The 25,144-nt window shown below is 39.7% G+C and overlaps 2 protein-coding genes across 8 annotated transcripts in view; one reads left to right on the top strand and one right to left on the bottom strand.

Moving 5' to 3' along the window:
• The window catches only part of CPEB3 (cytoplasmic polyadenylation element binding protein 3), a 197,595-nt gene extending 177,779 nt beyond the window's left edge, over window positions 1-19,816 (bottom strand). For 3 of the 7 annotated variants that reach the window (XM_059169454.1, XM_059169460.1, XM_059169462.1), the window contains exons 1-2: window positions 19,612-19,816; window positions 9,077-9,185 (exon numbers count right to left, since the gene is read on the bottom strand). In XM_059169454.1, coding sequence (XP_059025437.1) covers window positions 9,077-9,080 — 4 coding nt within the window. In that variant the 5' untranslated portion in view covers window positions 9,081-9,185; window positions 19,612-19,816. Of the gene's footprint in view, window positions 1-9,072; window positions 9,186-18,872; window positions 18,970-19,611 lie in introns of those variants that run through there. The other 4 variants (XM_059169456.1, XM_059169463.1, XM_059169455.1 and 1 more) reach the window with 4 other exon arrangements.
• Window positions 19,817-19,844: 28 nt separating this feature from the next.
• Window positions 19,845-25,144, top strand: part of MARCHF5 (membrane associated ring-CH-type finger 5) — a 52,979-nt gene continuing 47,679 nt past the window's right edge. The window contains exon 1 of the mRNA XM_059169464.1: window positions 19,845-20,214. Coding sequence (XP_059025447.1) covers window positions 20,180-20,214 — 35 coding nt within the window. The 5' untranslated portion in view covers window positions 19,845-20,179. The remainder of the gene's footprint in view (window positions 20,215-25,144) is intronic.

Below are 25,144 nucleotides of genomic sequence, written 5' to 3'. Positions count from 1 at the left end.
GAAATCTAACACATGTTCTGCTCATCAAGCTCATGAACCTTAATGTAGAGCTGTATCTACTTGGGAAAAAAGGCACCTTTTCCCAATTTCCACAAAGGAACTATATGAACAGGTAACAGTCACAAGGATAACTGCTGGGATCCCCACTTTAAAGATGTGGATGTCAATTATGCCTAAATAAAGCTAAAAAAATAAAAAATAAAGATGTGGAAATCCAGGTTCAAGGATGTTTGAAAATATAGTTAATAAGTAGTAGATCTAGGATTAGAATTCAGGTCTTCCAACTCACTAGGTAACACACTTTTTCAATTACCCCACAAGTCTCCCATTGGTTCAGTTTAATGCAGGTTTTCTCTGTCTTCTCATGTGGCAGACCAGGATTTTCAACACTTTGCTACAAACAGCTGAACCAAAATCCAGAGCTTTTTGGTGTAGCTCTGTCCTGAGGCCATAACTGTTCTCTTATTGAGGAAACTGAGATATGCATGCCAACTGTACCAAGAGGAATACTTTAGATGGATCTCTTATCACTTTGGGAAAAACAAATTGGGTCACCTGCCCTAATGTTAATGGATCATACATCACAGTGGCAGGGAATCAACATTATTAGTATTATGGGAGGTGGTATGTAGAAAGGACATTGAATATGAAATGCAATAATCTGAATTTAGATACAAGCATTACCACTTATTAGCTGCCTGGCCCTGGGAGATAACAAAAACAAATATTTATTAAGTACATACTATTTACTTTGTCATGCACTTTATTTACATGATGAATAACTGCACACAACCCTGAGAGGTTATGTACCTTCATTATCCCCATTTCACAGATGAAAATATTGAGGCTCTGAGAAGTCCAGATAACTTACCCTATATCACACTGTTGGTAAGTGGAGAAGCCAAGATTTAAACCCTCCAATATGATTCTAAAACCCATGTTCTCAATTTCTCAGTCTTTGTTTCCTCTAGAATAAAATAGAGATTATAATAACAGCTGCCCGACCTACATCAGAATTATATTAGCGTGTATGAGGGTATCTTTAATAAACCATAAAGCAGTAAAGGTCAATGTATGAAATCCAAAGCTAATACTGACAGGCAGATATATTTATCTGGAAGGTGGACATTCAAGTATAGATTTCCTTGTCTCCTTTCTACTTAATATTGGGAGTCAAATGACCTATGTTAAGCCCATGCTTCTTAGAGCAACAATGATCTTGCTATCCAGACGTTCCTTATCCTACCTCTTTCTATATCCTGTTCCCTACTATGGTAGCAGAGTGCAGTGGGACATATCCTTAAAGTGCCACAGGACATAGATTTTATTATTAGCTTCAAAATCAGTGGATTGAGAGAATTTCTTCATCATCTGCTGATGACAATGATAATGATATTCATACTAACTGATCACTTAGTCTATGTAGGCATCTAGTTAAGCCTTTTATATGCCTTATCAGTTAATCCTCATAATAACTCTAAAAAGACAGAAGCTATCATTCTCATTTTTCACTAAGGAAACCAGGGCTTAGAAATGCTAAATAATTTGCCCAAGGTGACGTAACTTGTGAGTGAATAAGCTCAGGTCTATTTTGACTCCAAAACTCAAGCTCTAAAGCCTAACTCTCATCCCTTACCCCCTGCCACGCCCAAGCACAACCCAGAGGACTTACAACAGTGCCCACATTTTCTTCCTTACCATTAGGCTTCTGCTTCCCACTCTTTCTTACTTTAGTGACCATATATTTTCCAAACAAAAGTAAAAATATGTTGTTTGACAATCTTTAATAAACTCCAGAAAAATCTAGGACCTGTGGTTGTTTATCTTTCTCCTCTATATCTGATCACTGAGAACAAGCCCTATTCAGAGCATTCTTGGTTTTTCTTTTAGTCCAGGCCTGGCGTTTTAAATCCATCTGCACCAAAAAGCCTGAGAGTTTCTTAGAGAATGAGAGCTCAATTAGTGTTATTATTCTGAAAGACTCCTCTCTCAAAAGAAAAATATGAAAGGAAGAAAGGTTTTCCCTCTTTTTTTTTTTTTAAATAAGTTCTTGAGACATCTCTTTGAAACATCCCACTCTTCTAGAAATGGTTTCTCCTGGGGAGAGGAGAGAAGGGGAAAAAAGAAGTATATCTGCTCTCTTAAGGGAGAGACATTGTTTCACCTCTCCTTTTCATTTTTAAAAATTTATGTATTTATGTGATCTCTACACCCAATGTGGGCTTGAACTTAAGATGCCAAGATCAAGAGTCACATGCCCTTCCAACTAAGCCAGCCAGGTGCCCCTGCCTCTTCTTTATAAAGTGGCTCTACACTGCTATTTGCACGGTAGGTCCTCCCTACAAAAGAGAGAACAAAAAAAGAAAGCACAAACCCTAAATTTCATTTACTGAAATAACCTGCAAATTCCTTCATTCAACATTTATTAAGCACCTACTATGCAACAGGCTCCCAACATTCACTATTGCTCTCTTCCACCCAAATTCAAGATCAAGAACACTCAAAAGTAATAAACAAGAAAAAAAAAGTTCTTCCTACGTGTGGGGGAGGGAGGAATGGTTGTTGGAAAAATAAATATAATAAGAAAGTACCAGATAAATGTAAGTGCTACAAAGAACAAAAGAGTGATGTGACTGGGAGAATCTGGTAGGATAGATTAGGTGATCATTAAAGATCTAATGACACCTGAATTAAGCTCACTCCTGAATTAAAGGATCCATCCATGCAAAGACTAGTGTGCAGGATGCAAAGGGAACAGCTAATGAACAGATCATAACAGAGGAAGAATAATCCTTTAGAGCAGAGGTTGGCACACTTTTTCTGTAAAAGAGTCACATAGTCAATATTATAGGCTTTGCAAGTCACATAAGTTCTCTTGAATATAACTGTTTTTGTTCTTGTTGTTGTAGTTGTTTTACAATCCTATAGAAATGTAAAAATCACTCTTAGTCCTCTGGCAGTATAAAAATAGGCTTCTGGCAAAATTTGGTCCCGCCTTAGCTTTCTGACCCATTTTAGAGGAACACTTAATCTACTGTAGCTAGAGAGCAAGTAAACAATGAAGAAATTGGTACAAGATGAGATCTGGAAGGTAGGCAGGAACCAAATCGTGTAGAGCCTTTTAGGCTAAGTTAAGATTTTGGATTTTTTTCTGTGTGAAATAATCCTGGAGAGCCTTAAGCAAATAGTGACATGGTCTGCTTCAAGCTTTCAAAAGACCATTGTGGTTCTCTGTGGAGAACAGACTGTAGTTGGGGTAAGAGTGGAAGCAGAGTTGACTAGAAGGCCAGCTATTGTATCATCCAGGCCAGAAAAGATGAAGGTGGTGGTGGTAGAGACAGAAGTGAACTGAACACCCTCAGTGAAAAGCTATGTTTATCAGTGAGGATCAAAATCATGGATGGATTCTTGAAATTCTACCTTAAAATCAAAACAGTAGGATAAAGAGCTTAGGTTGAGCTATAAATAGTATTAAGTTTGATTCACAGGAAAATCTTGGTTACTCAAATTTTTAGCAATATTTTGACATTTTTGATTTATAGATATTTGACTTTCGGGAAGATCTTTTTCTTTCTCTTCCTAGTGAAAAGATTCACAGTATCTCTGCTGGTTCCTCATCACATTATTTTCCCCTTTTCACCTCAATTTTTATAGACTTAGAATGCTCCTCTCGCTTCAAAGTGCACCACAGTCAACCAAAAGATAACTACTCTTTTAAAATCTGAGAAACTTCCAACTTCCCTTGGTCATACACCCCTCTCTCTGAAAATTTCCACCATCAGGAAGTTGTACATATAAGTGGTTCTCACATTGTCCAAAATCAGTTCCTTGTTCTCTTTCACAAAAGTAATGCAGAGGGGCTCCAGGATGGCTCAGTCAGTTAAAAGTCTGCCTTCAGCTCAGATCATGATCTCAGGGTCCTGGGATTCAGGCCCGGGTCGGGCTCCCTGCTTGGTGGGAGGCCTGCTTCTTCCTCTCCTTCTGCCCCAGACCCCGCACCCGTGGTTCATGCACTCTCCCTCTCTGTCTCAAGTAAATAAATAAAATCTTTTAAAAAACTACTGCCAAGTTTTGAAAATTCATCAAGTTGTACATTTACTTTGGGCACTTTTTTGGTATATATCTTACGATTTTTTTAAAGTTGTTTGTTGGTGTAGAATACACACACACACACACACACACACACACACACAGAGGTTCCAGTGATCACAGCCTTTAGAGGGTAGTCAGATTAGACCGTGTCATACGTTGACTTCCTTGGAAGCAGTTTCTGAGACTAAGTTTTGCACGCAAATGTTTTATTGCATATAGGACACAACTGGCAAGTACATTTACAATGAAATGAAGAAGGCAGGAAAAGTCAAGAGTTATATTGACACTCCCCCCTCCCAAAGGTGGTTACAACTGAGTACTCAGCTGATCTTGTGATGAGCTCTGGAGCTGAAATGGCCCTCAGGCTTGCCTCAAATAAGGCAAGGAAGCTAAATCTTTGCATCTTAAATCAGCCAGTCACTGACTATAGGCTCCCGGGAACATAACCTGAAGTGAGGCTAAAGCAGTGGCCAGTAAAAACAAAGCTTCACATTCCACGATCAGGAGCCAGTATCTCCATCAGCTATGGGATGAGCACTTTAGCGAGAAGAGAGGATCTAGTTGAAGCATCATGCAGCCACTACAGAGGGGTATTTAGGTATTCTCATAGAGTCAGTTTTACCGTTTAAGGTTCATCATGGTGCATGGTATTTTACCATGGGTATACAGCATTTTAATTAAAATACTCTAGTAAAATTTAGGATATCAAATATACTAACTAGTATGCTAATTAGTATTTTCACTAAAACATGAAGTTTTACTATGTAACATAGTACCCTACAAGAAGCATACTGCATTTTATTAAAAATAAACAGACTTCATGTTCAAATATTCAGGAACACACTTTTTAAAAAAATACTGCTGGAGGGGCGCCTGGGTGGCTCAGTGGGTTAAAGCCTCTGCCTTCAGCTCAGGTCATGATCCCAGGGTCCTGGGATGGAGCCCCGCATCGGGCTCTCTGCTCAGCAGGGAGCCTGCTTCCTCCTCTCTCTCTCTCTGCCTGCCTCTCTACTTGTGATCTCTATCTGTCAAATAAATAAAATCTTTAAAAAAATTTTAAAAAAATACTGCTGGAAAAGTGACTCAAGTGCCATTTCAACTGTGCACCTTTATGCAGCTGATGATTAAACCTGAGCCATTTTTTACTCTTCCTTCTCTTCTCTCAAGTCATATGGCCCCTTCTGGGATAAGACTCCTCTATCCTCTTCTGTCATTGCCACCAATTCAGGTCTGCACCTTCATCTCCTCAAACCTAAAATGTCTCCTATGTTCAATGTCACCCAAGTTTTTTCTTTTTTTCTTTTTAATTGGTCAGAGAAAGAGAGAGTACAAGCAGGGAGTTCAGCAGGCAGAGGGAGCCTGATGTGGGACTTGATCCCAAGACCCTGGGATCATGACCTGGGCCAAAGGCAGGCATTTAACCAAGGGAGCCACCCAGGCATCCATCACCCAAGTTGTTACAGAGATTAGAGTAATGCTCCACTGCATGCCTTGCATTAATTCCTCAAATAGTCATTGAAAGCCTGTATAAGGCTTTAGGGAAATAACTTTGGGCAAGAAGACACAATCCTTTCAACTCTTATAAACACTAATTTCCAGTGAGTGAGGTCTTAGTCAATATCATGATAAATAATTTCATAGAAATTGTGATAAAAATGCTTGAAGAAGTACCAGATGTACAAAACCGTATGATGTCAGGATCTGGATTAAGAGGTCAGAATGTTTTCTAAAGCAAGCAAAATGAGCCTTAAAGAACAAAAGGATAAAGTTCAAAGGAAGATTGTTCTATGCAAAGAGAATGGCATACTTCTGGCTACCTTAAGGCTCTGGAAAGGAGGTAGCACAGTGTGCCCAGGGAACTAAAGAAGAAAGCCGGTAGCCACATTCTGGAGCTTGTAAGTAAGGAAACTGGTAAGCAAGCAAGGGCATTCATTATAAAGCCATTAGAAGTAGGATTTTATTTTGCTTTTTAAAAAATCTTTTCATTTGGAGATAAGTTCAGAATTGGAAAATTATAAAAAAGAATCTCCCTGTACTTTTCAACCACATTCTCCAAATGTTAACAACTTAAATGACCACAGTAGGGTCATCAAAATCAATTGATTCAATACTTACTACCTAATTTACAGACCTTATTTTACCAACTGCTCCACTAATATCCTTTTTAAGATTCCAATCCAGAATCATGCATTGCTTTCATTGTCATGTCTCCTTAGTTTCCTTTAATATGGGATAGTCCTCAGTGTTTATCTTTCATGGCCTTGACTCTTTTGAAAAGCACTGGCCAGTTATTAGGTAAAATGGACCTCAATTATCGTTTGTCTAATGTTTCCTCATGATCAAATTCAGGTTATATATTTTTGGCAATAATACCACAAAAGTGATGTTGTGTCCTTCTCGGTGCATCATTTCAGAGTGAACATGATAGTGTCTGTCAGAGTTCCTTACTGTAAAACTATTCACTTTTTACGTAACTATCTTTGGGAAGTTTGGGTGTTTTTTTTTAAGATTTACTTCTTCAAGAGAGAGTCAGGGGAGGGACAGAGGAAGAGAATCTTCAAGCAGACTCCCCACTGAGCTAAGAGTCTGTTGCAGGGCTTGATCTCATGATCCATGAGATCATGACCTGTGAGATCACAACCCATGAGATCACAACATGAGCTGAAATCAAGAGTCGGACATTTAACCATCCAAGCATCCCATCTTTGGGAAGATATTTTCTATTGAATATTCTGTTTCTCAACATACATTATCTAATAATTTTCACATCCATTAATGATTCTTGCCCACATCAATTATTTCTGTGGTATTTGCAAATGGTGATCTGCTCTTTTCATCAACTCATCTACATTAGCTGTAATGCTGCTCTAAGAAAGATTTTTTTCCTTCTCTCCTGATTTATTCATTTATTTTTTATCAACAATAACTCATGAATTCATATTTTATTCCAGGAGTTGTAATTCATTACTATTATTATTTTGTTACTCAAAATGTCTCCTGTCTCATTGGAATCCCTTCAGGTTGACTGCCAGGTCTTTTCTTTGAGCCATCCCTACTTTCTGGCACTGCAGATGTTCCAGCTCATGTACTTTTCCTGCCCCGATTTGGAATTAGCAAAGAGATAATTTCTCTAGAAAGAGCCTGGTTTGAGATACCACTTGATATATTCACTGGGGTGTCATCATCTTAGGTTCTCTCAACAGAGCTAAAAAGCATATTTATGCATACATCTGTGTTTATATCTATAGAATCATGAGTTTGTATCAATGCCTCCAATTCCAATAAAATATTACAGGGTTCACTATAGCCTTAGAAGTGTCCTTTATTTTTTGGGAGACAGTGCATGCATGCATCCCTGTAAGTGGGGGGGTTGGGAGACAGGGAGAGAGATGGAAAGAGAATCTTGAGCAGACTCCACACTGAGTACAGAGTCCAACATGAGGTTCCGTCTCATGATCCTGAGATCCTGACCTAAGCTGAAACCAAGAGTAGTACATTTAACCCACTGAGCCACCCAGGCACCCCAGAAGAGGTGTTTTTTTTTGTTTGTTTTTTACTTCAATAAATATTTACTGAACACCTGCCATTGGCCAGCCTCTGTGCTAGATATTGAGGATATAGTATTGAACAAAACCAGTATGGTTTCTTGGTCCCTGTCCCTGCCCTTATGAAGTTTAGATTCTGGAGGTACAGTTTATTAACTATTCCCTTTTTCTCCAAAATGGCTAAATTTAAATTTATGCTTTTTACTGGCTCTTTCTCAACAGGATTTAAATGGGCCACAGAAGGATTTTAAGCAGATAACATAATCAGTTCTACATTTCTTTTCCTTTTTAGTTCTACATTTCTTAAAAGGTCAGTCTACTGGAGAATCAAAGGAAGAAAAGAGCAGACTGGAAAGCCAATTTTCAAATCAGTTGGGGAGGGGTGAAAGCAAATGTGGGGAGGCCATTTTGAGGCTGTTAAGTAGTTCAAGGAAGAGATGACAGTCAAGTGGACTGAGGTGAAGGCAAGAAGAAAGGAAACAACTGTATTTGAGAAATACTTAGGAGATAAATGGACCATTTTGGTGACTGACTGAAAGTTAGGAGGATGAGCTAAGGAAGAAAAATTACTCAAGAAGACTCCTGGGTTTCTCAGAGTAGATACAAAAAGATTGGTTCACATTTCCATATATGATAAATACAACTACATGTCTCTTGCATGAAATTGTAAGCAACCTGATGACCAGAACAGTGTAACCGTGTATGGTTCATATCTTTGTATCCCCAGTATCTCCTACAGTGTCTGGTACAAAGTTGGAGCTCCAGAAATGTTGAACAAATGACTGAATGGATGACCTTCCTCAGAATTACCAAGTTGAGATTTCAGCTGTAGAGAATCAAATTAGATAAAACATCCTCATAAAGGCTTCAAACCCCCTAAGCAGAGGAAAAGTACATATGCTGAATATCTATTCTCCCAGAAGGGTATATCCTGGTTTATTAGTTTATTATGTATACTTTCTCTTGTATCATTAATTCAACCTACCCAAGACAGAAGCTATAAAATAGAGGTAAGTGTTTGGCTGTAACAGTGAATTTCACTTTGCACCTAATAGACAGCCAATTACTATGCCTGTTAATTGCCCGTCCCTGGCAGGGGGTGGAGGTAAGAAAAGGCCTCTGTTTTCTCAACTCTTAAATGAGGCTATGGGGTTTAGATGAGAAGTTTCCAGCCTGAAGCAGGCATTCCATAAAAGCTGACACTCTTTGTCTTCATGTATCTATATACTCCTTCAAGACACAAGACACAAGACACAAAACCACTTCCCCAATTAGGAAGCCTGCCCAGACCACCAGTATGCAGCAATCTCTTTTTCCTTCTCTGAGCTCCTGGAATACTTATCTAATAAAATTCTTCAAAAATTAATCAAGGCTAGTCCTGTGACTGCTCTTGTAATAAATTGTTTTCTTTTTTACTTGTTATTTAACTACTCACATACTCATACACTGTTCTCCAGTGAAGTCAGATACGTCTTCATACGTGAATGTGAAGTCAGCTATGCCACTTATCTGCTATGACTTCATCTTCCCAGTTTTCAGTGTTCTCATCTGTAAAACGGGAGACATAGATACCTCTCTGGTAAGGTTGTTGTTAGGATTTGAAGTAATGTGTGTAGAGGGTTCAGTGCATGCTGCATATCTGGTATTCAACAAATAGATGCCAAGAAGCACCAGTGAGGGCAGTTGTCAGATCTGTTCCAAATTTCAATCCTGTCCCAGATATAGCACTTCACAGAGTATCTCACACATGGCTGCTGCTTGATATTTGGTTTATTTTTACTCCATCTTTTCCAAAAAAGATTTAAGGCAGCTAGGTGTTCAACAAATATTTGCTAAATGATGACAGGCCATACATTCCAGTCAGATGTTCTTTCTTCCTTTCAGTTCTTTCCATAATAAGCAAAACACCCCAATACTGTGACTTTTTAAACGTTTTTAATCATCCTTCACTTGCACCAAGGATTTCTTCTGTTACTTTTTAATCTAATAAATGAAAAAAATTTTAACTATAAAATACATGCTCATGGTGAAATGAAAACATTATGAGGTAATCAAATGAAAAGTATGCTCTTCTCCCCATATTCAGTCTTAGCATCCGGAGGTAATATTTTTTTTTTTTTTAATATGGTTAAACCACTTTTTTTAAATTTTATTTATTTATCAGAGAGAGAGAGGGGGAGAGAGCGAGCACAGGCAGACAGAATGGCAGGCAGAGGCAGAGGGAGAAGCAGGCTCCCTGCTGAGCAAGAAGCCCGATGTGGGACTCGATCCCAGGACGCTGGGATCATGACCCGAGCCGAAGGCAGCTGCTTAACCAACTGAGCCACCCAGGCGTCCCCGGAGGTAATATTTTTTATTATTTTTTAAAGATTTTATTTATTTATTCGACAGACAGATGTCACAAGTAGGAAGAGAGACAGGCCGAGAGAGAGGAGGGGGGAAGCAGAGGCTCCCTGATCAGCAGAGAGCCCAATGCGGGGCTTGATCCCAGGACCCCTGAGATCATGACCTGAGCTGAAGGCAGAGGCTTAACCCACTGAGCCACCCAGGCGCCCCTGGAGGTAATATTTTTTAAAAAACAATTTCCTATATATCCTTCCACAAATCTTTGTACATTTACATCCTGAAGTTAAAATAAAATGAAATAAAATAAAACAAGTACATGGGATTATATATACATATATATGTGTGTGGGTGTATTTGCATACACACATACTATCAGCTACCTGCCTTTTTCACTTCATATGTACTTAGTGTTTACTGGTTTTGGTTTGGCAACTATCCTACCTTTAGTTATTAATAAAAGATTTTCCATGATTTAGTGTCTTATTAATATAGGTTCCAAAAGGGTCTTTTCATCTTTTTTGCTGTACTCTATCCCCAGTACCTAAATAAAACCTGAAACATAAACATATAGTCAATAAATACTTGCTACGAATGTACTTCCTTCTGAGGAACTGCCTTCATTCATTCAAGGTATACTGCCCACTCTTAGCTAAGTGACAGGAAAGACTGATTAGATGCCTTATCCTTAAATTCTGAACTGTGAGTAGAATAAAAACAATGCTGAATTCCAGTGCTGAACCCATTTAAGCATGAGGAATGTCCCTGCTAACAATATTCTCTGGGGTGGCTGCTACTTCATGGTTCTAGCCTGGTTCTGCCTTACGTCCAATTTTGTGAACTAACCCATATCTTCCCAATGAATTGCCCTTTGGTTGTTCAGCATTTCTCAACCTCAGCACTACTGATAAATTTTTTTAAGGCTTTCTTTTTTTTAAGTAAGCTCTACACAACCCTGAGATTAAGAGTCCTACACTCCACCAACCGAGCCAGTCAGGTGCCCCAGCACTAATGACATTTTGAGCTACATAATTCTTTGTTCTGAGGGGCTGTTCTGTGCATTGCAGAATTTTTAGCAGCACTGCTGGTTTCTACCCACCAGTAGCTTTCCCTGCGTAACAATCAAAAATGTCTCCAGACATTAACAAATGTCCCCTAAAGGGATTGAATTAGCTAGTTGATTTCTATGGAACAACAACAACAAAAATCCTAACTGATGGCTACTATATTTTTGGCAACTTTTCCTTACGGCTTGTATAGAAATATCTCATTCGTTTAAATAGCTCGGTTATATCATATTATATAGGTGTGTCATACATTATTAAAATAGTCTACTAATAATGGATTTCAAGGTCTTCTCTGGTGTTATAATTTTTTTAAAGATTTTATTTTTAAGGAATCTGTACACCCAACATGAGCTTGCATTCACAACCCCAAGATCAAGATTCACTTGTTCCAACAACTGAACCAGCCAGGTGCTTTACCTGGTATTATTTTATTTTATTTTATTATTATTTTTAAAAGATTTTGTTTATTTGTCAGAGAGAGAGAGAGAGAGAGAGCGAGCGAGAGCGAGCACAGGCAGAGTAGAAGGCAGAGGCAGAGGGAGAAGCAGGCTCCCTGCTGAGCAAGGAGCCCGTTGTGGGACTCGATCCCAGGACGCTGGGATCATGACCTGAGCCGAAGGCAGCTGCTTAACCAACTGAGCCACCCAGGCGTCCCTTACCTGGTATTATTTTAAATAGCAGCTTTATAGAAATATAATTCAAAACACCATATAATTCATCCATTGAAAGTCTACAATTCAATGGCTCTTAGTACACTCAGAGTTGCAATCCTCACTGTAATCAATTTTAGAACAATTTCATCTCCTCAAAAAGAAACTTCTGCACACCTTAATTGTCACCACAACCAAATCCCTGTCTGCCACAGCCCTAAGCAACCATTAATCTATTTTCTATCTCTGCACACTTACTTATTCTTAATATTTCATGAAATGGAATCCTAGAACATGTGCTTTTTGGAATTATTTCACTTAAGTGTAATGCTTTCAAGGTTCATCCATGTTGTAGCACGTATCAGTACTTCATTCTTTTTGGTTGTTGAACAATATTCCATTGCATGGACATACCAAATTTCATCTCTCCATTCATTATTTGATGCACATTGGGTTGCTCCACTTTTTGTCTATTATGAATAATGCTTTTATGACTATTCATCTACAGTTTTTATGTAGATATGTTTTCACTTCTCTTGGGTATAACTTGGAGGTAGAACTGCTAGGTCATTTGGAAACTTTATGTTTTACCTTCTGAGGAGCTACCTATTTTCCAAAATGGCCGCTCGATTTTACCTTCCCAACAGCAGTGTACTTGAGTTCCAATTTCTTCACATTCTTCCTAACATTTGTCCTTTTTTGATTTGCATCTCCCTGATGGTTAATGTTGGTGAGTATCTCTTCATGTACTTACTGGCCATTTGTGTATCATTGGAGAAATGTCTATTCAGATCCTTTGTCCATTTTTTAATTGGGTTAATTGCCTTCCTACTACAGAGTTGTAATAAATCTTCATATATTCTAGATACAAATCCCCTTTCAGACACATGATTTCCAAAATTTCTTTCCCACTCTGTGGGATGTCCTTTCACTTTCTCAACAGTATCCTTTACAGCACAAAAATTTAAATTTTTTGGCAATCTTTCAGGTAAAAGTAGTGTGCCATGAGCAGCCAGTTGTTTGCACATAAATCATGTGCATGTGCTTCTCTGAGACAACTGTCATATTTGGATGCAAATGTGAACACGTTTCCCATTTCACCACACTGAATATTAAAAATGTGTGTATGTAAGGGTCAAGATATGATGAAGTATTTTTTTACTGCTTACTCAAGAACAATTTTTTTTTTTTTTTTTTTTTTTTTTTTTTTTTTTTTTTTTTTTGAGAGAGAGAGAAAGAGCACAGCACGCTGAAGAGGTGGAGAGGGGCAGAGAAAGAATCTTAAGCAGGCTTGATACCCAGCGTGGAGCCCAACATGGGGCTTGATCTCACAACCCTGAGATCATGACCTGAGCCAAAAATCAAGAGTTGGATGCTTAACAACTGAGCCACCCAGGCACCCAAATCAAGAACATTCTTAAGTGAACCTCTGTTTTGCTTTTACTGCATATGCATGGTGCTGAAAAGTATATAACATTAGTATAGTTTAGTGCCAATGCCTTTAATAGTGCAAAGGTACTAGAAGTTTCATCCATCATTGCTTGTGCCATCAATGTAAATGCCAATGTAGTAAAAAGGGCAAATAATGTTTTAGTTTTGTGAAAATAATCTTGACCTGACATACTCCTGGAAATGTTCTCCAGGAGTCCTAGGGGTCTGCTAGACCACATTCTGAGAACTGCTACTCTATGATATTCATGTTTATTTGAAAAGGAAAAAAAAAAATCCTTGTATGTACATTTTCTAATAAACTGATGCTCCAGGAACAAGATACAAGAGGGAATATGTGACATGTTGTCTTCTGATTTTTGCCTACCTTTGACATACCATTGCATATCCAGAGAAAGGAATTTAAGCAAGGATAATGAAACATAATGGGTCTTCTACCATATTTATGAGGAGGAGGAGAAGGCAAGTTACTGGATAATGATAATATATAAAACTGTCAATATATTTTTTAAGATTTTACTTATTTATTTGATCTGTCAAATAAAAGATAAATAAAAGAGACACAGCGAGAGAGGCAACACAAGCAGGGGTGTGAGAGAGGGAGAAGCAGGCTTCCCACCAAGCAGGGAGCCCCATACAGGGCTCCAGGACATGACCTGAGCCGAAGGCAGCCCCTTAACAACTGAGCTATCCAGCAACCCACCACCTTTTTTTTTTTTAAGTATGAAAAATTACTTACCCTCTGTAAATATCTACTGCATTAGAGTGGATATAAGCTGTTAGGTCTATTCTCTAAGTAGCAAATAAAGACAGACAGGTCTTAGACTGTCCTCTATAAGGCCAGTGAAGCCTCTGTCCAGAATTAAGCAAAGTCAATTCAAAGTAATCCTACAGATCCTAAGCCAGTAAAATGTACTCTGGAGACCAAACTCTCCCCATAAAAGTTCTTTAGAGATGAGGAGCCTATCTACTTAAGAACTACTTAGCCTATCTAAGGATCTTCAAGCATTAATAGCTGTGTCTAAGCAAACTTGAAAACAGTTACAGATCATGGCCAAGTTACTGAGATCTAACTTATCTTTATTTCTAATCCATCCTGCATACCACTTCAGAGTTAATCCCTCTAAATCACTCTCACCTTTATTCAAGAACTTTGAGTAATAATTAGAAGCTAACACTAATGGAGCTCTAAACCATATGTCCAGGACTATACTGAACAATTTAAATGAATTTTCTAATTTAATCCTCCCAGTAATCCAATGAAGTAAACTCTATAGTTCTTTCCCTGAAGATGAGGAAACTTGGCTTAAATGGATTTAATAACCTGCCCAAAGTTGCTGAGCTTCTGAGTGGTAATACTAAGACTCAAACCCAAGCTCTTGATTACTGCGGTATTTCCGCAGAGATACAACTGGTCTAATAATCACTTAGGGAACTTGTTTAAAACAAAAACAAAAACAAAAACAAATAGCTAATTGGGCACAATGACAAGGCACACACATCAGAATTTCCAGGGTGAGTCTCTGACTCACACCAGGTTTAGAACCACAAGTAACTTCCCATTTCCTAGAGAATGGAATGTATTTCCTATGTCTAATCTACTTCTCACAGCAGGATTCTAGGATAAGGGCAAAATTCCTTAAATTGGCCTACAAAGTTCTTCATTGTCTGTCACTTGATTGACCTTTTTTGGTCCAGTCTTGCCGCAAGTTCCCTTTTTGTTTCAGTCTCCCCTATTCATCACAGGGCTTTCCTTCATGGGATATTTGCACATGCTATTCTTCGGTCTAGAATGCTCATTCCTGCTCCCCTTGTCTAGTTAACTCTTGAGCTTCTTCAGGCTTCAGCATAATGGACACTTCCTGAGAGAAACTTTCCTGACTTCCTTCTCTAGGTCGAATCCCTAGTTATAATGTCTCATAACACTATGGACTACATTTACAAATTTTAAAAAATTTATGTGATAATCTCTCATTATAAACTATGAAAAGGTAGGTAATATACTTGTTTTTGCTCATTATTGTATTCCCAGTGCCTAGCTTAGTGCCTATTGCCTAAATACTGCCTGTTCAATAAATATTTATTGAAGGAATAGATTCAAGGCCTTTTATACTATTCCTTATTTAACCAACCAAATGTATTTTTCACTTACTCAACAAAGACCTATAGTTCTAGTAACAGATTAACTCTTCTCTGTACATCTTTTCAACCTCATCCTGACCCAAGATCTTTCTCCACCTCCTCACCTATATACACTTACAATTTACCTATTCACTTACAATTCCTCCTACCTCCTAAATTTCCTTTCTTTCACAAAGTTCTCTTTAATATATCAGCCCCTAACAAATGCCTCTAAACTTCTAAATCACTTTGTATTTCCATGCCATTCATTTGGTACTTCATATGCTGTATTAAGTAATATTTCATATGTAATTACCTTGTTTTATTTTTTTGATGATTTATTTATCTTTTAGAGTGCATGAGCCCAGAAGCAGGGGGAGGGGCGGTGGAAGAGGAAAGGGGAAAATCCTCAGGCAGACTCCCTACTGAGTATAAAACCTGATGTGGGGCTTGATCCCACAAATCTGAGATTATGACAATCAAGAGCTGGACACCTAACCAACTGAACCACCCAGGTGCCCCTGTTATTTATTTTTGTTTTTTTTAATATAACCACTGTTAGGGAGTTTGTATGTTCTTAAACAGTAGTTTAATTTTTGATACTGGAGTACCCAGGCATGTCCTAAGTCCACTGTAAACATTTGTAGAATGAATTAATGAAGAACTTTCTGCAACCTGGAATGTGTCAGCCTGCAGTTATCAATAAGTTTAGCAAATGACAATTCTCTTTGTAGGGCACCTGTTTATTTTATACTATGTAATACTTCTAGGGGTCGTTTTGGCAGACAGTTCAAAACAAGCATGATGGAAGAATATTAAAGTAAGATACTATTTTAAATTTCCTGACATATTAGAGTGGTTCTGTACTCAGGGATTTCTAAATCCATTAAAAAATTATTAATATATTTCACAAATCTCCAGAATTCCATAACTCTCTTGGCTGAATGAATATCATTCACAACAAACCTTTAACCCTACATAAAATGCAGCTCATTTCAAATTATTTCCCCCTTTGGTGAGATTAAGATCTAAGTAATTAAGACTTTGTTCCTTTGAAGATCAGAAAGTAAATTATAATCCCAATTATCTGATTTATTATAATTCCAATTATCTTATTTATTTTAGAGAGAGTACATGTGCAGGGGAGAGGGGCAGAGGTAAAGGGGAGAGAGTCACAAGCCAAGCCGGCTCCATGCTGAGCTCCAAGCCTGATACAGGAGTTAATCTCAAAACCCTGAGATCACCACCTGAGTCTAAACCAAGAATTGGATGCTCAGTCAGCTGGGCCAAACAGTGCCCTATGTCTTATTTTTATTATTTTTTTAAAAGATTTTATTTATTTATTTGACAAAAAAAGAGAGCACAAGCAGGAGGAACAGCAGAGGGAGAGGGAGAAGCAGGCTCCCAATGAGCAGTGAGACCAATGCAGGTGCTTGATTCGCGGACCCTGGGATCATGACCTGAGGTGAAGGCAGTAGCTTAATGGAATGAGCCACCGAAGTGCCCCCTGTTTTATTTTTAAATGCAAGAGCTGAGGACAACAAAGTCGAAAGATAATATTAAAATTCGGCTATATGTGTCACCCATTTTAAATGCAAGGAATTAATTTATTTCATGAGTTTTATCAGCCATGATTTTTTTTTAAAGATTTTATTTATTTATTTGACAAACAGAGATCACAAGTAGGCAGAGAGGCAGGCAGAGAGAGAGAGAGAGGAGGAAGCAGGCTCTCCGCAGAGCAGACAGCCCGATGCAGGGCTCAATCCCAGGACCCTGGGATCATGACCTGAGCCGAAGGCAGAGGCTTTAACCCACTGAGCCACCCAGGTGCCCCTATCAGTCATGATTTTTGTCCATACTAGTTAAAATATTTAAAACTTGAAGTTTGATAATAAAGAATTATGAGTTATCTATTTATCCATTTCTCTTTGGATGTCCTTATGAACATTTTATATGGAGCTAATTAATTGCTCTTTTACCAGCTTTATTAAGATATAATTTACATACCATAAAATTCACCCATACTAAGTGTACAATTCAATTTTTTTAGTATATTTAAAGAGCGGTGCCACCACTAGAATCTAATTTGGTTTTACACTATTTTTTTTAATTGCGATATAATGGACAACATTGTATAAGTATTACCACTCTAATTCTGGAACATTTTCTTCACCCCTAAAAGAAACCTTGTACTCATTAGCAATCTCTCCCCTTTTCTCTCTTACCCCTCCACCCCTAGGCAATCACTAATCTACTTTGTTCCTATGAATTTTTAATATTTAATATTTAATAATATTTAATATAATAATATTTAATATAAATGGAATCATACAACAAATATGTGGTTTTTGTGACTGGCTTCTCTCAGCATATTTTCAAGACTTACCAATGTTGTTGCATGTATCAGAACTTCATTCCCTGTTATCTAATAATAGTCTATTGTACAGATGTACCACATCTGATTTATCCTTTCATTAGTTGATGGATATTTAGGTTGTTTCCACTTTTGGGGCTATTAGGGATAATGCTGTTATGAACATTTGTATACATGTTTTGTCTAGACATATTTTATTTCTCTTGGGTAAAAAACAAGGAGTGGAATTGCGAGATCAGGTGCTAATCACTGTTACGATGAATAACATATATATTTTTTCTATTTCAAAATATTTTTGACAAAGCCAGGAAACAGACTTTTCATGAAAATCTAATATAAATTCTTTTTTTTTTTAAATAAGGTTATCTACACAGCTTCTCTATCAACAAAACTGCATATTACTTTCCAATTTGGGGTTCAAACAGGAATTATAAAATGAGGTGAGGGGGCGCCTGGGTGGCTCAGCGGGTTAAAGCCTCTGCCTTCGGCCCAGGTCATGATCCCAGGACCCTGGGATCGAGCCCCGCATCGGGCTCTCTGCTCAGTGCAGAGCCTGCTTCTCTCTCTCTCTCTCTGCCTGCCTCTCTGCCTACTTGTGTTCTCTATCAAATAAATAAATAAAATATTAAAAAAAAAAAATAAAATAAAATGAGGTGAGAACCTTTAGTATAAGTCATAAAACTAGATGAAGTTTGCACTAGCCTATTTAATCAATATGCTGGGATCAAATTATATTTTTTGAGCAGGATGTATATATTCATCTCCTTAATGGACAACTACTTTAGAGAAAAATACACAGTAAGGGAAGGCTTACCCAGTAGGAGGAGCAATAAATAAGAATTTAAAATATCAAACACCCTGAGTAAACTAAATTCTTATTTCCCTCCACTAGCGGGGGCCTGTTCTACGTTTCCTGAGAAAAAAGGTGAATCGTTACTTATAATTAGTCATGTAAATTCCCAAAGGCTTTCATAAAAGCATCTTGCAGAAATTGGAGCCCAAATAAACTTCTGTTCACATGTTTTCTTTCTTTTTTTTTTTTCTGGCAATGTACACTCTAGTTCAAATATATTCAGGAAGCAAACTTTAAACAGAGAATTAGGAGCTGATTGTAAAATTCCACTTTTAAAAAAGAGCAAAAAGACACATTTTAATTTTAATTTTAAAGAAAAATCAAACACCTTGCAGCAGAAATGAGGCATAATCAAGGGAAAACTACCAGACGTCCTACCAATTACAGCACTGGAGAACGCCACAGGTCGTCCAAAAGACGCATTCGTTTTAGCCAACAGCTCTTTCCTCCCGCCAAAGCTGTCCCTAGACCGTCAAAGAATAACCCAAAGAGTGATCGATGATTTTTCCCTTTTGATTCCCCTCCACCCGCCCCCCCCCCCCCCCCGCCACACATCCACCTGCTTGGAAGTGTCAAAGCGACTGGAAATGGTTAACAGGGACCAGCAGCAGAGAGAGAAACAAACACCCCTGACAACCCACAGCTGAGTAAGCAAGAGCTGTTTATTCACGAACATGTTCCATTTGGAGACTGTCGGCGAGCCCTTGAAAGACCAGGCACATTTTAGAAAGCTCCTACAGAGGGAGAGAATAATCTTTTCTCCCCCGCCACTCCCCCAAAACACACACTGAGAAGCTCCGGTGGGAACCATCTGGTCTAAGGGAGCCTCCCCCACCCTCCCCGACCCTGTAGGAATAACCTCCCGCACCAGTGCATCCGACCCCTTGCGCGGGTTGTGTAACTCCCCAAAATGAGCTCAGACGCGGCAGAGGCTGGCCCCAGCCCGAGGGCTTCTGAAGGCGCTTCTGCCACCTCCACCCCCGCCACGGCCCGCCCCGACGCCGCAACCGGGGCTGGGGACCCTGAAGAGAAATGGCCCTTCAGCTCCCTTCCCTCACCTGGCTCGGTCCCACCTGAGGGCAAAAACTGAGAAAAGAAACAAGCAGGAGGGGCTGACCTTGTTGCTACTGACAGTGGAGCGGCACATCCTGCAGCTTCCTGGAAAGCGGCCCGAAGGACATATTTCCCCCTGGAGGAAGGAAACGGGAGGGCGCCGGCCGGGCGGCGGCGGGCGCGGCGGCGGTGGTCAGGGCGGGCTGTGCAGCCTCTAGCGGGGACGGTCCGAGGACTACATCTCCCAGGCTGCTCTGGGCCGCCTTGCGTCGTGACCCCGGCGCGCACGGAGGCGGTGACTCTTACCTCACAGAGGTAGCTCCTCCGCCGGCAGCAACTCGGCGCCCGCGGTCCATGGACCGGAACCCCGGGCCGACGGGCAGGAACCCGGGCCGCTTTCGCCGCCTCCCCTCCCCAGACTCCTCCTCCTCGCTCTCCACCGCCTCCTCCGGACGCCCGCAGGACGCGCACCGCCGCCTCCGGCCTCGCGGAGCCACCCCAGGAGGCTGGGCGGCGGGTTCGCGGCTGTCGGAGGACTGAGGCCTACTCCACCGCCTCTCAGTGCTATTGTCCCTGGGCCGGGCCCTGACCAGGTCCACTGGGGAGGGCCGAGTGCGCCGGCTCCGCGGAAGATGCCGGACCAAGCCCTACAGCAGATGCTGGACAGGTACGGTCAGCTTTGGGAAAGAACGCGAGCCGCGGGTCCTCGCTCTTACTCTGGCCCTTCCCGAGCCCGGCCTCGAGCCTCTCCATAAGCGGAGCCCGGCGTGCCGGGAGGAGTTCCACGCCTGGGGGGCGGTGTGAGGGGCGGAAAGTTTGGAGTTGGTGCTGGGGGAGGATAGAGAGGGTGCACGGGTGCTTCGACTTAAAGCGAAACTTAGGGAGTGGCGACTAGTTTTGTTGGAACGCTCTTTTGAAGTGAGAGGGGCTTGGGTTAGTCCACAGAGTTAGTTTCTTTTTCGGTTTCCTACACTCCTCCCCTCCCCCAAAACTATGTTGTAACGTGTTTGTCAGCGATGTCACTGGCAAGAACAACCGGACTATCTTTTAGGGGAGTGATCCCCTGCAGTTTTAAGACTCCAAAAACCAAGGGTAAGCATTCTTTTGGGAAGCCCGAGATTCTGATTTCATTCCTCCTTACCCCCTCCCGTCCTATCCCCACCCCCAAACTGTAAGGTCAAACCTATTCACAAGGGAGCTTTAACGGTCAGACCAGAGTAGAGGTTATGGAAAACAGCCACATGAGTCCCACGCTGAACAGTTACCATATTTTATGATTCATTGAGTTCACTGAAAAAGTTTTGCCTTATACTGAGGCTACTGGCCCATTTCTGGGGGGCTCCTGTCTGTGAAACTCTTGTTGTGAAGTCGGTTGCACCGCCCTCTGCTGTTCAGATTCTAGTTCATGGGTTCTACCGTGAGTTTTGGAGACCGAGTCTGCATTTCTCCCTAGCCAGGTCTTAAATTTCTGGCGTAGCCAGTGTGATGTTTGTGGTTACTGAAATTGTCGGCCAACCTCTTGCCACCTTGTTAAGCAGGTGGTATATTTCTTTATGTTGAGTAAAGATCCAACTGTAAGAAGTTAAATGAAAAACTTCCCTTAACTGAGATTATACCCAGATAAAAGCTGTTTGGGTCAGCCACACCCAGAACACAAGAGTACATCTCCTCCCAGAGTGACAGACGTTTCCTCTGGAGCTTAGAATTTTGAGACACCCATGTTGGTAAAAATCATGTTACTTACTTTATTCAGTTGGGATGACTCAGTCATTAATCCAGCCGCTGTTTGAGGTCAGCATTCAGGTCAGGTTGTATTGACTACCCCCTTTTTAATGTAAGTAACTCATAAGCTCCTAAAAGATAGAAACTTCCTAATTATTTATCTTAAATCCTAGAACAGAGTCTGGTACTGAATAGATCATCAGTAAGTATTTGATGAACAAATGTATAACTTTTTTGGACATTTTCCCCAGTTGTCTAGGGGTCTGATAAGTTAGGAGGTTTTTCCTTCATTATAATTTAGCATATTGGCAAGTTACAAAGGACTATGAATGCCTAAAGGAGACCTCCTCATTCCACTGCCATTTCCAATCAAATGAGACCTTATTCTGTTGCAGGATATATTGTAATTAGATTTTTTTTTCTTCCTTTGAGTGCTGCTTTCAGTTTTACATAGATGACTTTTGGAAGGGTTTTTGTGTCTAAAAGATGACCTGGCTTTCCTATGTTCTTTGGAGATTTCCATAAAAATAAAAAGCCAAGGATTTCTGAGGCACTTAACAACTTCTCAACAGAACCTTGGAAATTCTGTGTTTACTAAACTGATGGCTATAATATTGAGTAACCCTCATCTTTTGTACCTTTTTGACATATCTCGACATAGATTCTTAAGATAACATTCAAAGACTTTTTTTTATTTTTATTTTTTGATAATTGCATTTTTTTATTTTTTTGAGAATTAGGGTTGTTTTTTTTTTTTAATAAACATATAATGTATTTTTATCCTCAGTGGTACAGGTCTGTGAATCGCCAGGTTTACACACTTCACAGCACTCACCATAGCACATACCCTCCCCAATGTCCATAACCCCACCCTTTTCTTTTTTAAAGATAGAGAGCACAGAGGGAGAAGCAGACTCTCCGCTGAGCAGGGAGTGCAATGCGGGGCTCCATCCCGGGACCCTGAGTTCATGATCTGAGCCGAAGGCAGACGTTTAATGGACTGAGCCACCCAGGCACCCCTCAAAGACTTTCATTATCTTAGTAGTTTGCAACCTGCCTTCACATTAGAATCACCTGGAGAGCATTTTAAAAATATGCATGGATGAAACCTGGGTGGCTCAGTTGGTTAAGCATCCGACTCTTGATTTTGGCTCAGATCATAATCTCAGGGTCTTAAGATCAACTACTCCCCACCCCCGCCCCTCAGGCTCCACACACTACTGGGAATCAGCTTGGGATTTTCTCTCCCTCACTTGCCCCTCCCCTCCCCCATACACACACACTTTCTCAAATAAATAAGTTTTTAAAGATTTTTAATTTACTTGAGAGAGTAAGAGAGCGCATGAGCAGAGGGAGAGGGAGTAGCAGATTCCCCTGCTGAAACAGGGAGCCCAACCCAGGGAATCATGACCTTAGCCCCAAGGCAGACACTGTGTTGGCCCGCCTAAATAAGTACATCTTTAAAAAAATACATGGATGGATGTCTGGCTCTGCCCAAGACCAGTAAGACCACAAATTTCTAGAAGGATGAGGCCTGAAATAAGGGATTATTTCATGATAAGAGTACAGATTCATGAGAAAAGTTTGGGCTTTAGAGACCATAATTGTGAAATTTTCATTTTACCTCTAGTAAGCAGCAAAATGTGATTTTGGACTTAAATTCTGAGGCTATCCATTCTCATTTATAAAATGAGAATATCCAGGGTCCCTGGGTGGCTCAGTCAGTTCAGCATTTGCCTTCAGTTCTGGTTGTGATCTTGGGGTCCTGGGATGGAGCCCCCTGTCAGGCTCTCTGCTCAGCAGGGAGTCTGCTTTTCCCTCTCCCATTCCCTCTGTGCTCTCTCTCCCTCTCTCTCAGACAAATAAATCTTTTTTAAGAAAATGAGAATATCCTACCTTGCAGGCTTATATCTAATGAGAGCACATGTAAGCACTTTATTTTTTTATTTTTGTTTTTAAGATTTTTTTTTTTTTTTACAGAGATCACAAGTAGGCAGAGAGGCAGTCAGAGAGAAAGAGAGGGAAGCAGGCTCACTGCTGAGCAGAGAGCTGATCTGGGGCTCCATCACAGGACCCTGAGACCATGACCTGAGCTGAAGGCAGAGGCTTAACCCACTGAGCCACCCAGGTGCCCCATGTAAGCACTTTATAAACAAAATGCTATTCATGTGTTAGGCATATAGAAAATACTTAAGATTCTCCTGTAATCAACCGGTGTGGCAATACTCCCCCTGTACCGCCAAAACCTTCATATTTACTGTCATCTTAATGTGGGTTGGCCCTGCATACAAATTGAACACAAAGATACTTGATTGATTCATTGGAGGAATATGGATAAGCCCAACAGATTAAAATGTGTCAGCCTACTAGGGTTCATAGTTCTTGCAATGAATTTGGCTTCTCCCTAATTAGTTTTTAGGTGGCAGTTTTTGAGGGATAGAATTTAGCTCAGAAACCTGCCCATATGTTTATTTCTCTGATGAAGGTTTTATCCTTGAGAAGATTAAGGAAATATGTGTAACACATATATTTTTCTGTTGCTTCTAGGTTTAAAGTTGGGTATTTGGTAGTGAATAAGTATTTGTATTTATTGAATTTGTATGGTAAATATTGACTGCCTCCATATATCCAGTACCATTCTAGGTCCTTGGTATCTATAGTGAGCATAACCAAAAATGCTCATATGGAGCTTAAATTGTGTTTAATTATAAAATGGATTGTGTGCATAGTCTATACTACTTATTCTTTCAGAATATTCTTATTCTTAATGGCAGCATATTAATAGCTGAAGTCGAATTGCCTTGTCCTTTGTGGATAAATTGGTTTAGCAATTGTTCGTTTATCTTGATGAATTTTATTGCAGTATTTGTAGGTGGAAAGTATATATATATAATGTTTTGATTGCCTTTCATTCTTAAACTTATTCAAACCTTTTTAATTGCTGTGGGTAAACAGTTTCTGAGAGTAGTGGGAAAGGGGGTTGATTTTCTATTTTCATGAGTGATTTGAGATCACAAATCATTGCCCTGAAATTATAAGCATTTATAAACTCAGATGCTTTATATCATTATTTCGTCACCATCTATTTTCTTGATTTCGCTTATGTTGGATTATGTAGGATTAAATGTATGGAGAATACAGAGAATATTGTAACAAACTGCAGGAATGGGCTTTATGTTTGAAACCTGGTCCTGCTGAGTTTTGCTTCTGGAAACTTGACTTATGTATGTAAGTCTTACAGTAAACACTCGGGAATTTCTTGAGGTTGTTTTGCATCACTTGCTTGTACCAGGAGTAGGCAAGGCACTTAGCCAGTGTTCCAGAACAGTCATATGGGAGGGAAAACGGAGAGAAGAATCTCTTCCTGCTCATCTCCTACAGTGGCAAAGTGAGTTAGAATCCTCACTCTGTGTTACCAACCACAGATGCACTTCCCTTTGGAGGATGTAGACTATTCTGATTGGAACATATACCATATTATCTTCAGATTTATACAATCATTTCTTAGTTTCCATTAAAGCAGTTTCTCATTTTGTTAGTTGGCATCTTTTCCTCGGTGACATCAGTATCCCATTTTGACAACTACAGACCAATACCTAGAATTAAAAACCATAGCAATTAATTATATTTATAGCAATTTAATTATATTTATATTTATGTTAAAAGTGGAAACATTATAGAAAAAGTCCCCTTTGAGCATACTCATTAGTTCCATATCTTCTCTCCATCCCTATGGCACCATCGTAAATGGGTTTAACTTCTTCCCGTCTCCTTTGTTTAATGCTTTTATATATAGCGTATATATAAAATAGTTTTGTTTTTTTCTAAAATTTAAATATATCAGCTACAATTTGCTTTTTAAAATACTGAGTTCT

Source organism: Mustela lutreola, chromosome 4 (assembly GCF_030435805.1).
Source record: "Mustela lutreola isolate mMusLut2 chromosome 4, mMusLut2.pri, whole genome shotgun sequence".
Taxonomy (NCBI): Eukaryota; Metazoa; Chordata; class Mammalia; order Carnivora; family Mustelidae; genus Mustela; species Mustela lutreola.
The sequence above is the reverse complement of the archived record's forward strand: the minus strand, read 5'-3'. Positions and strand labels throughout refer to the sequence as shown.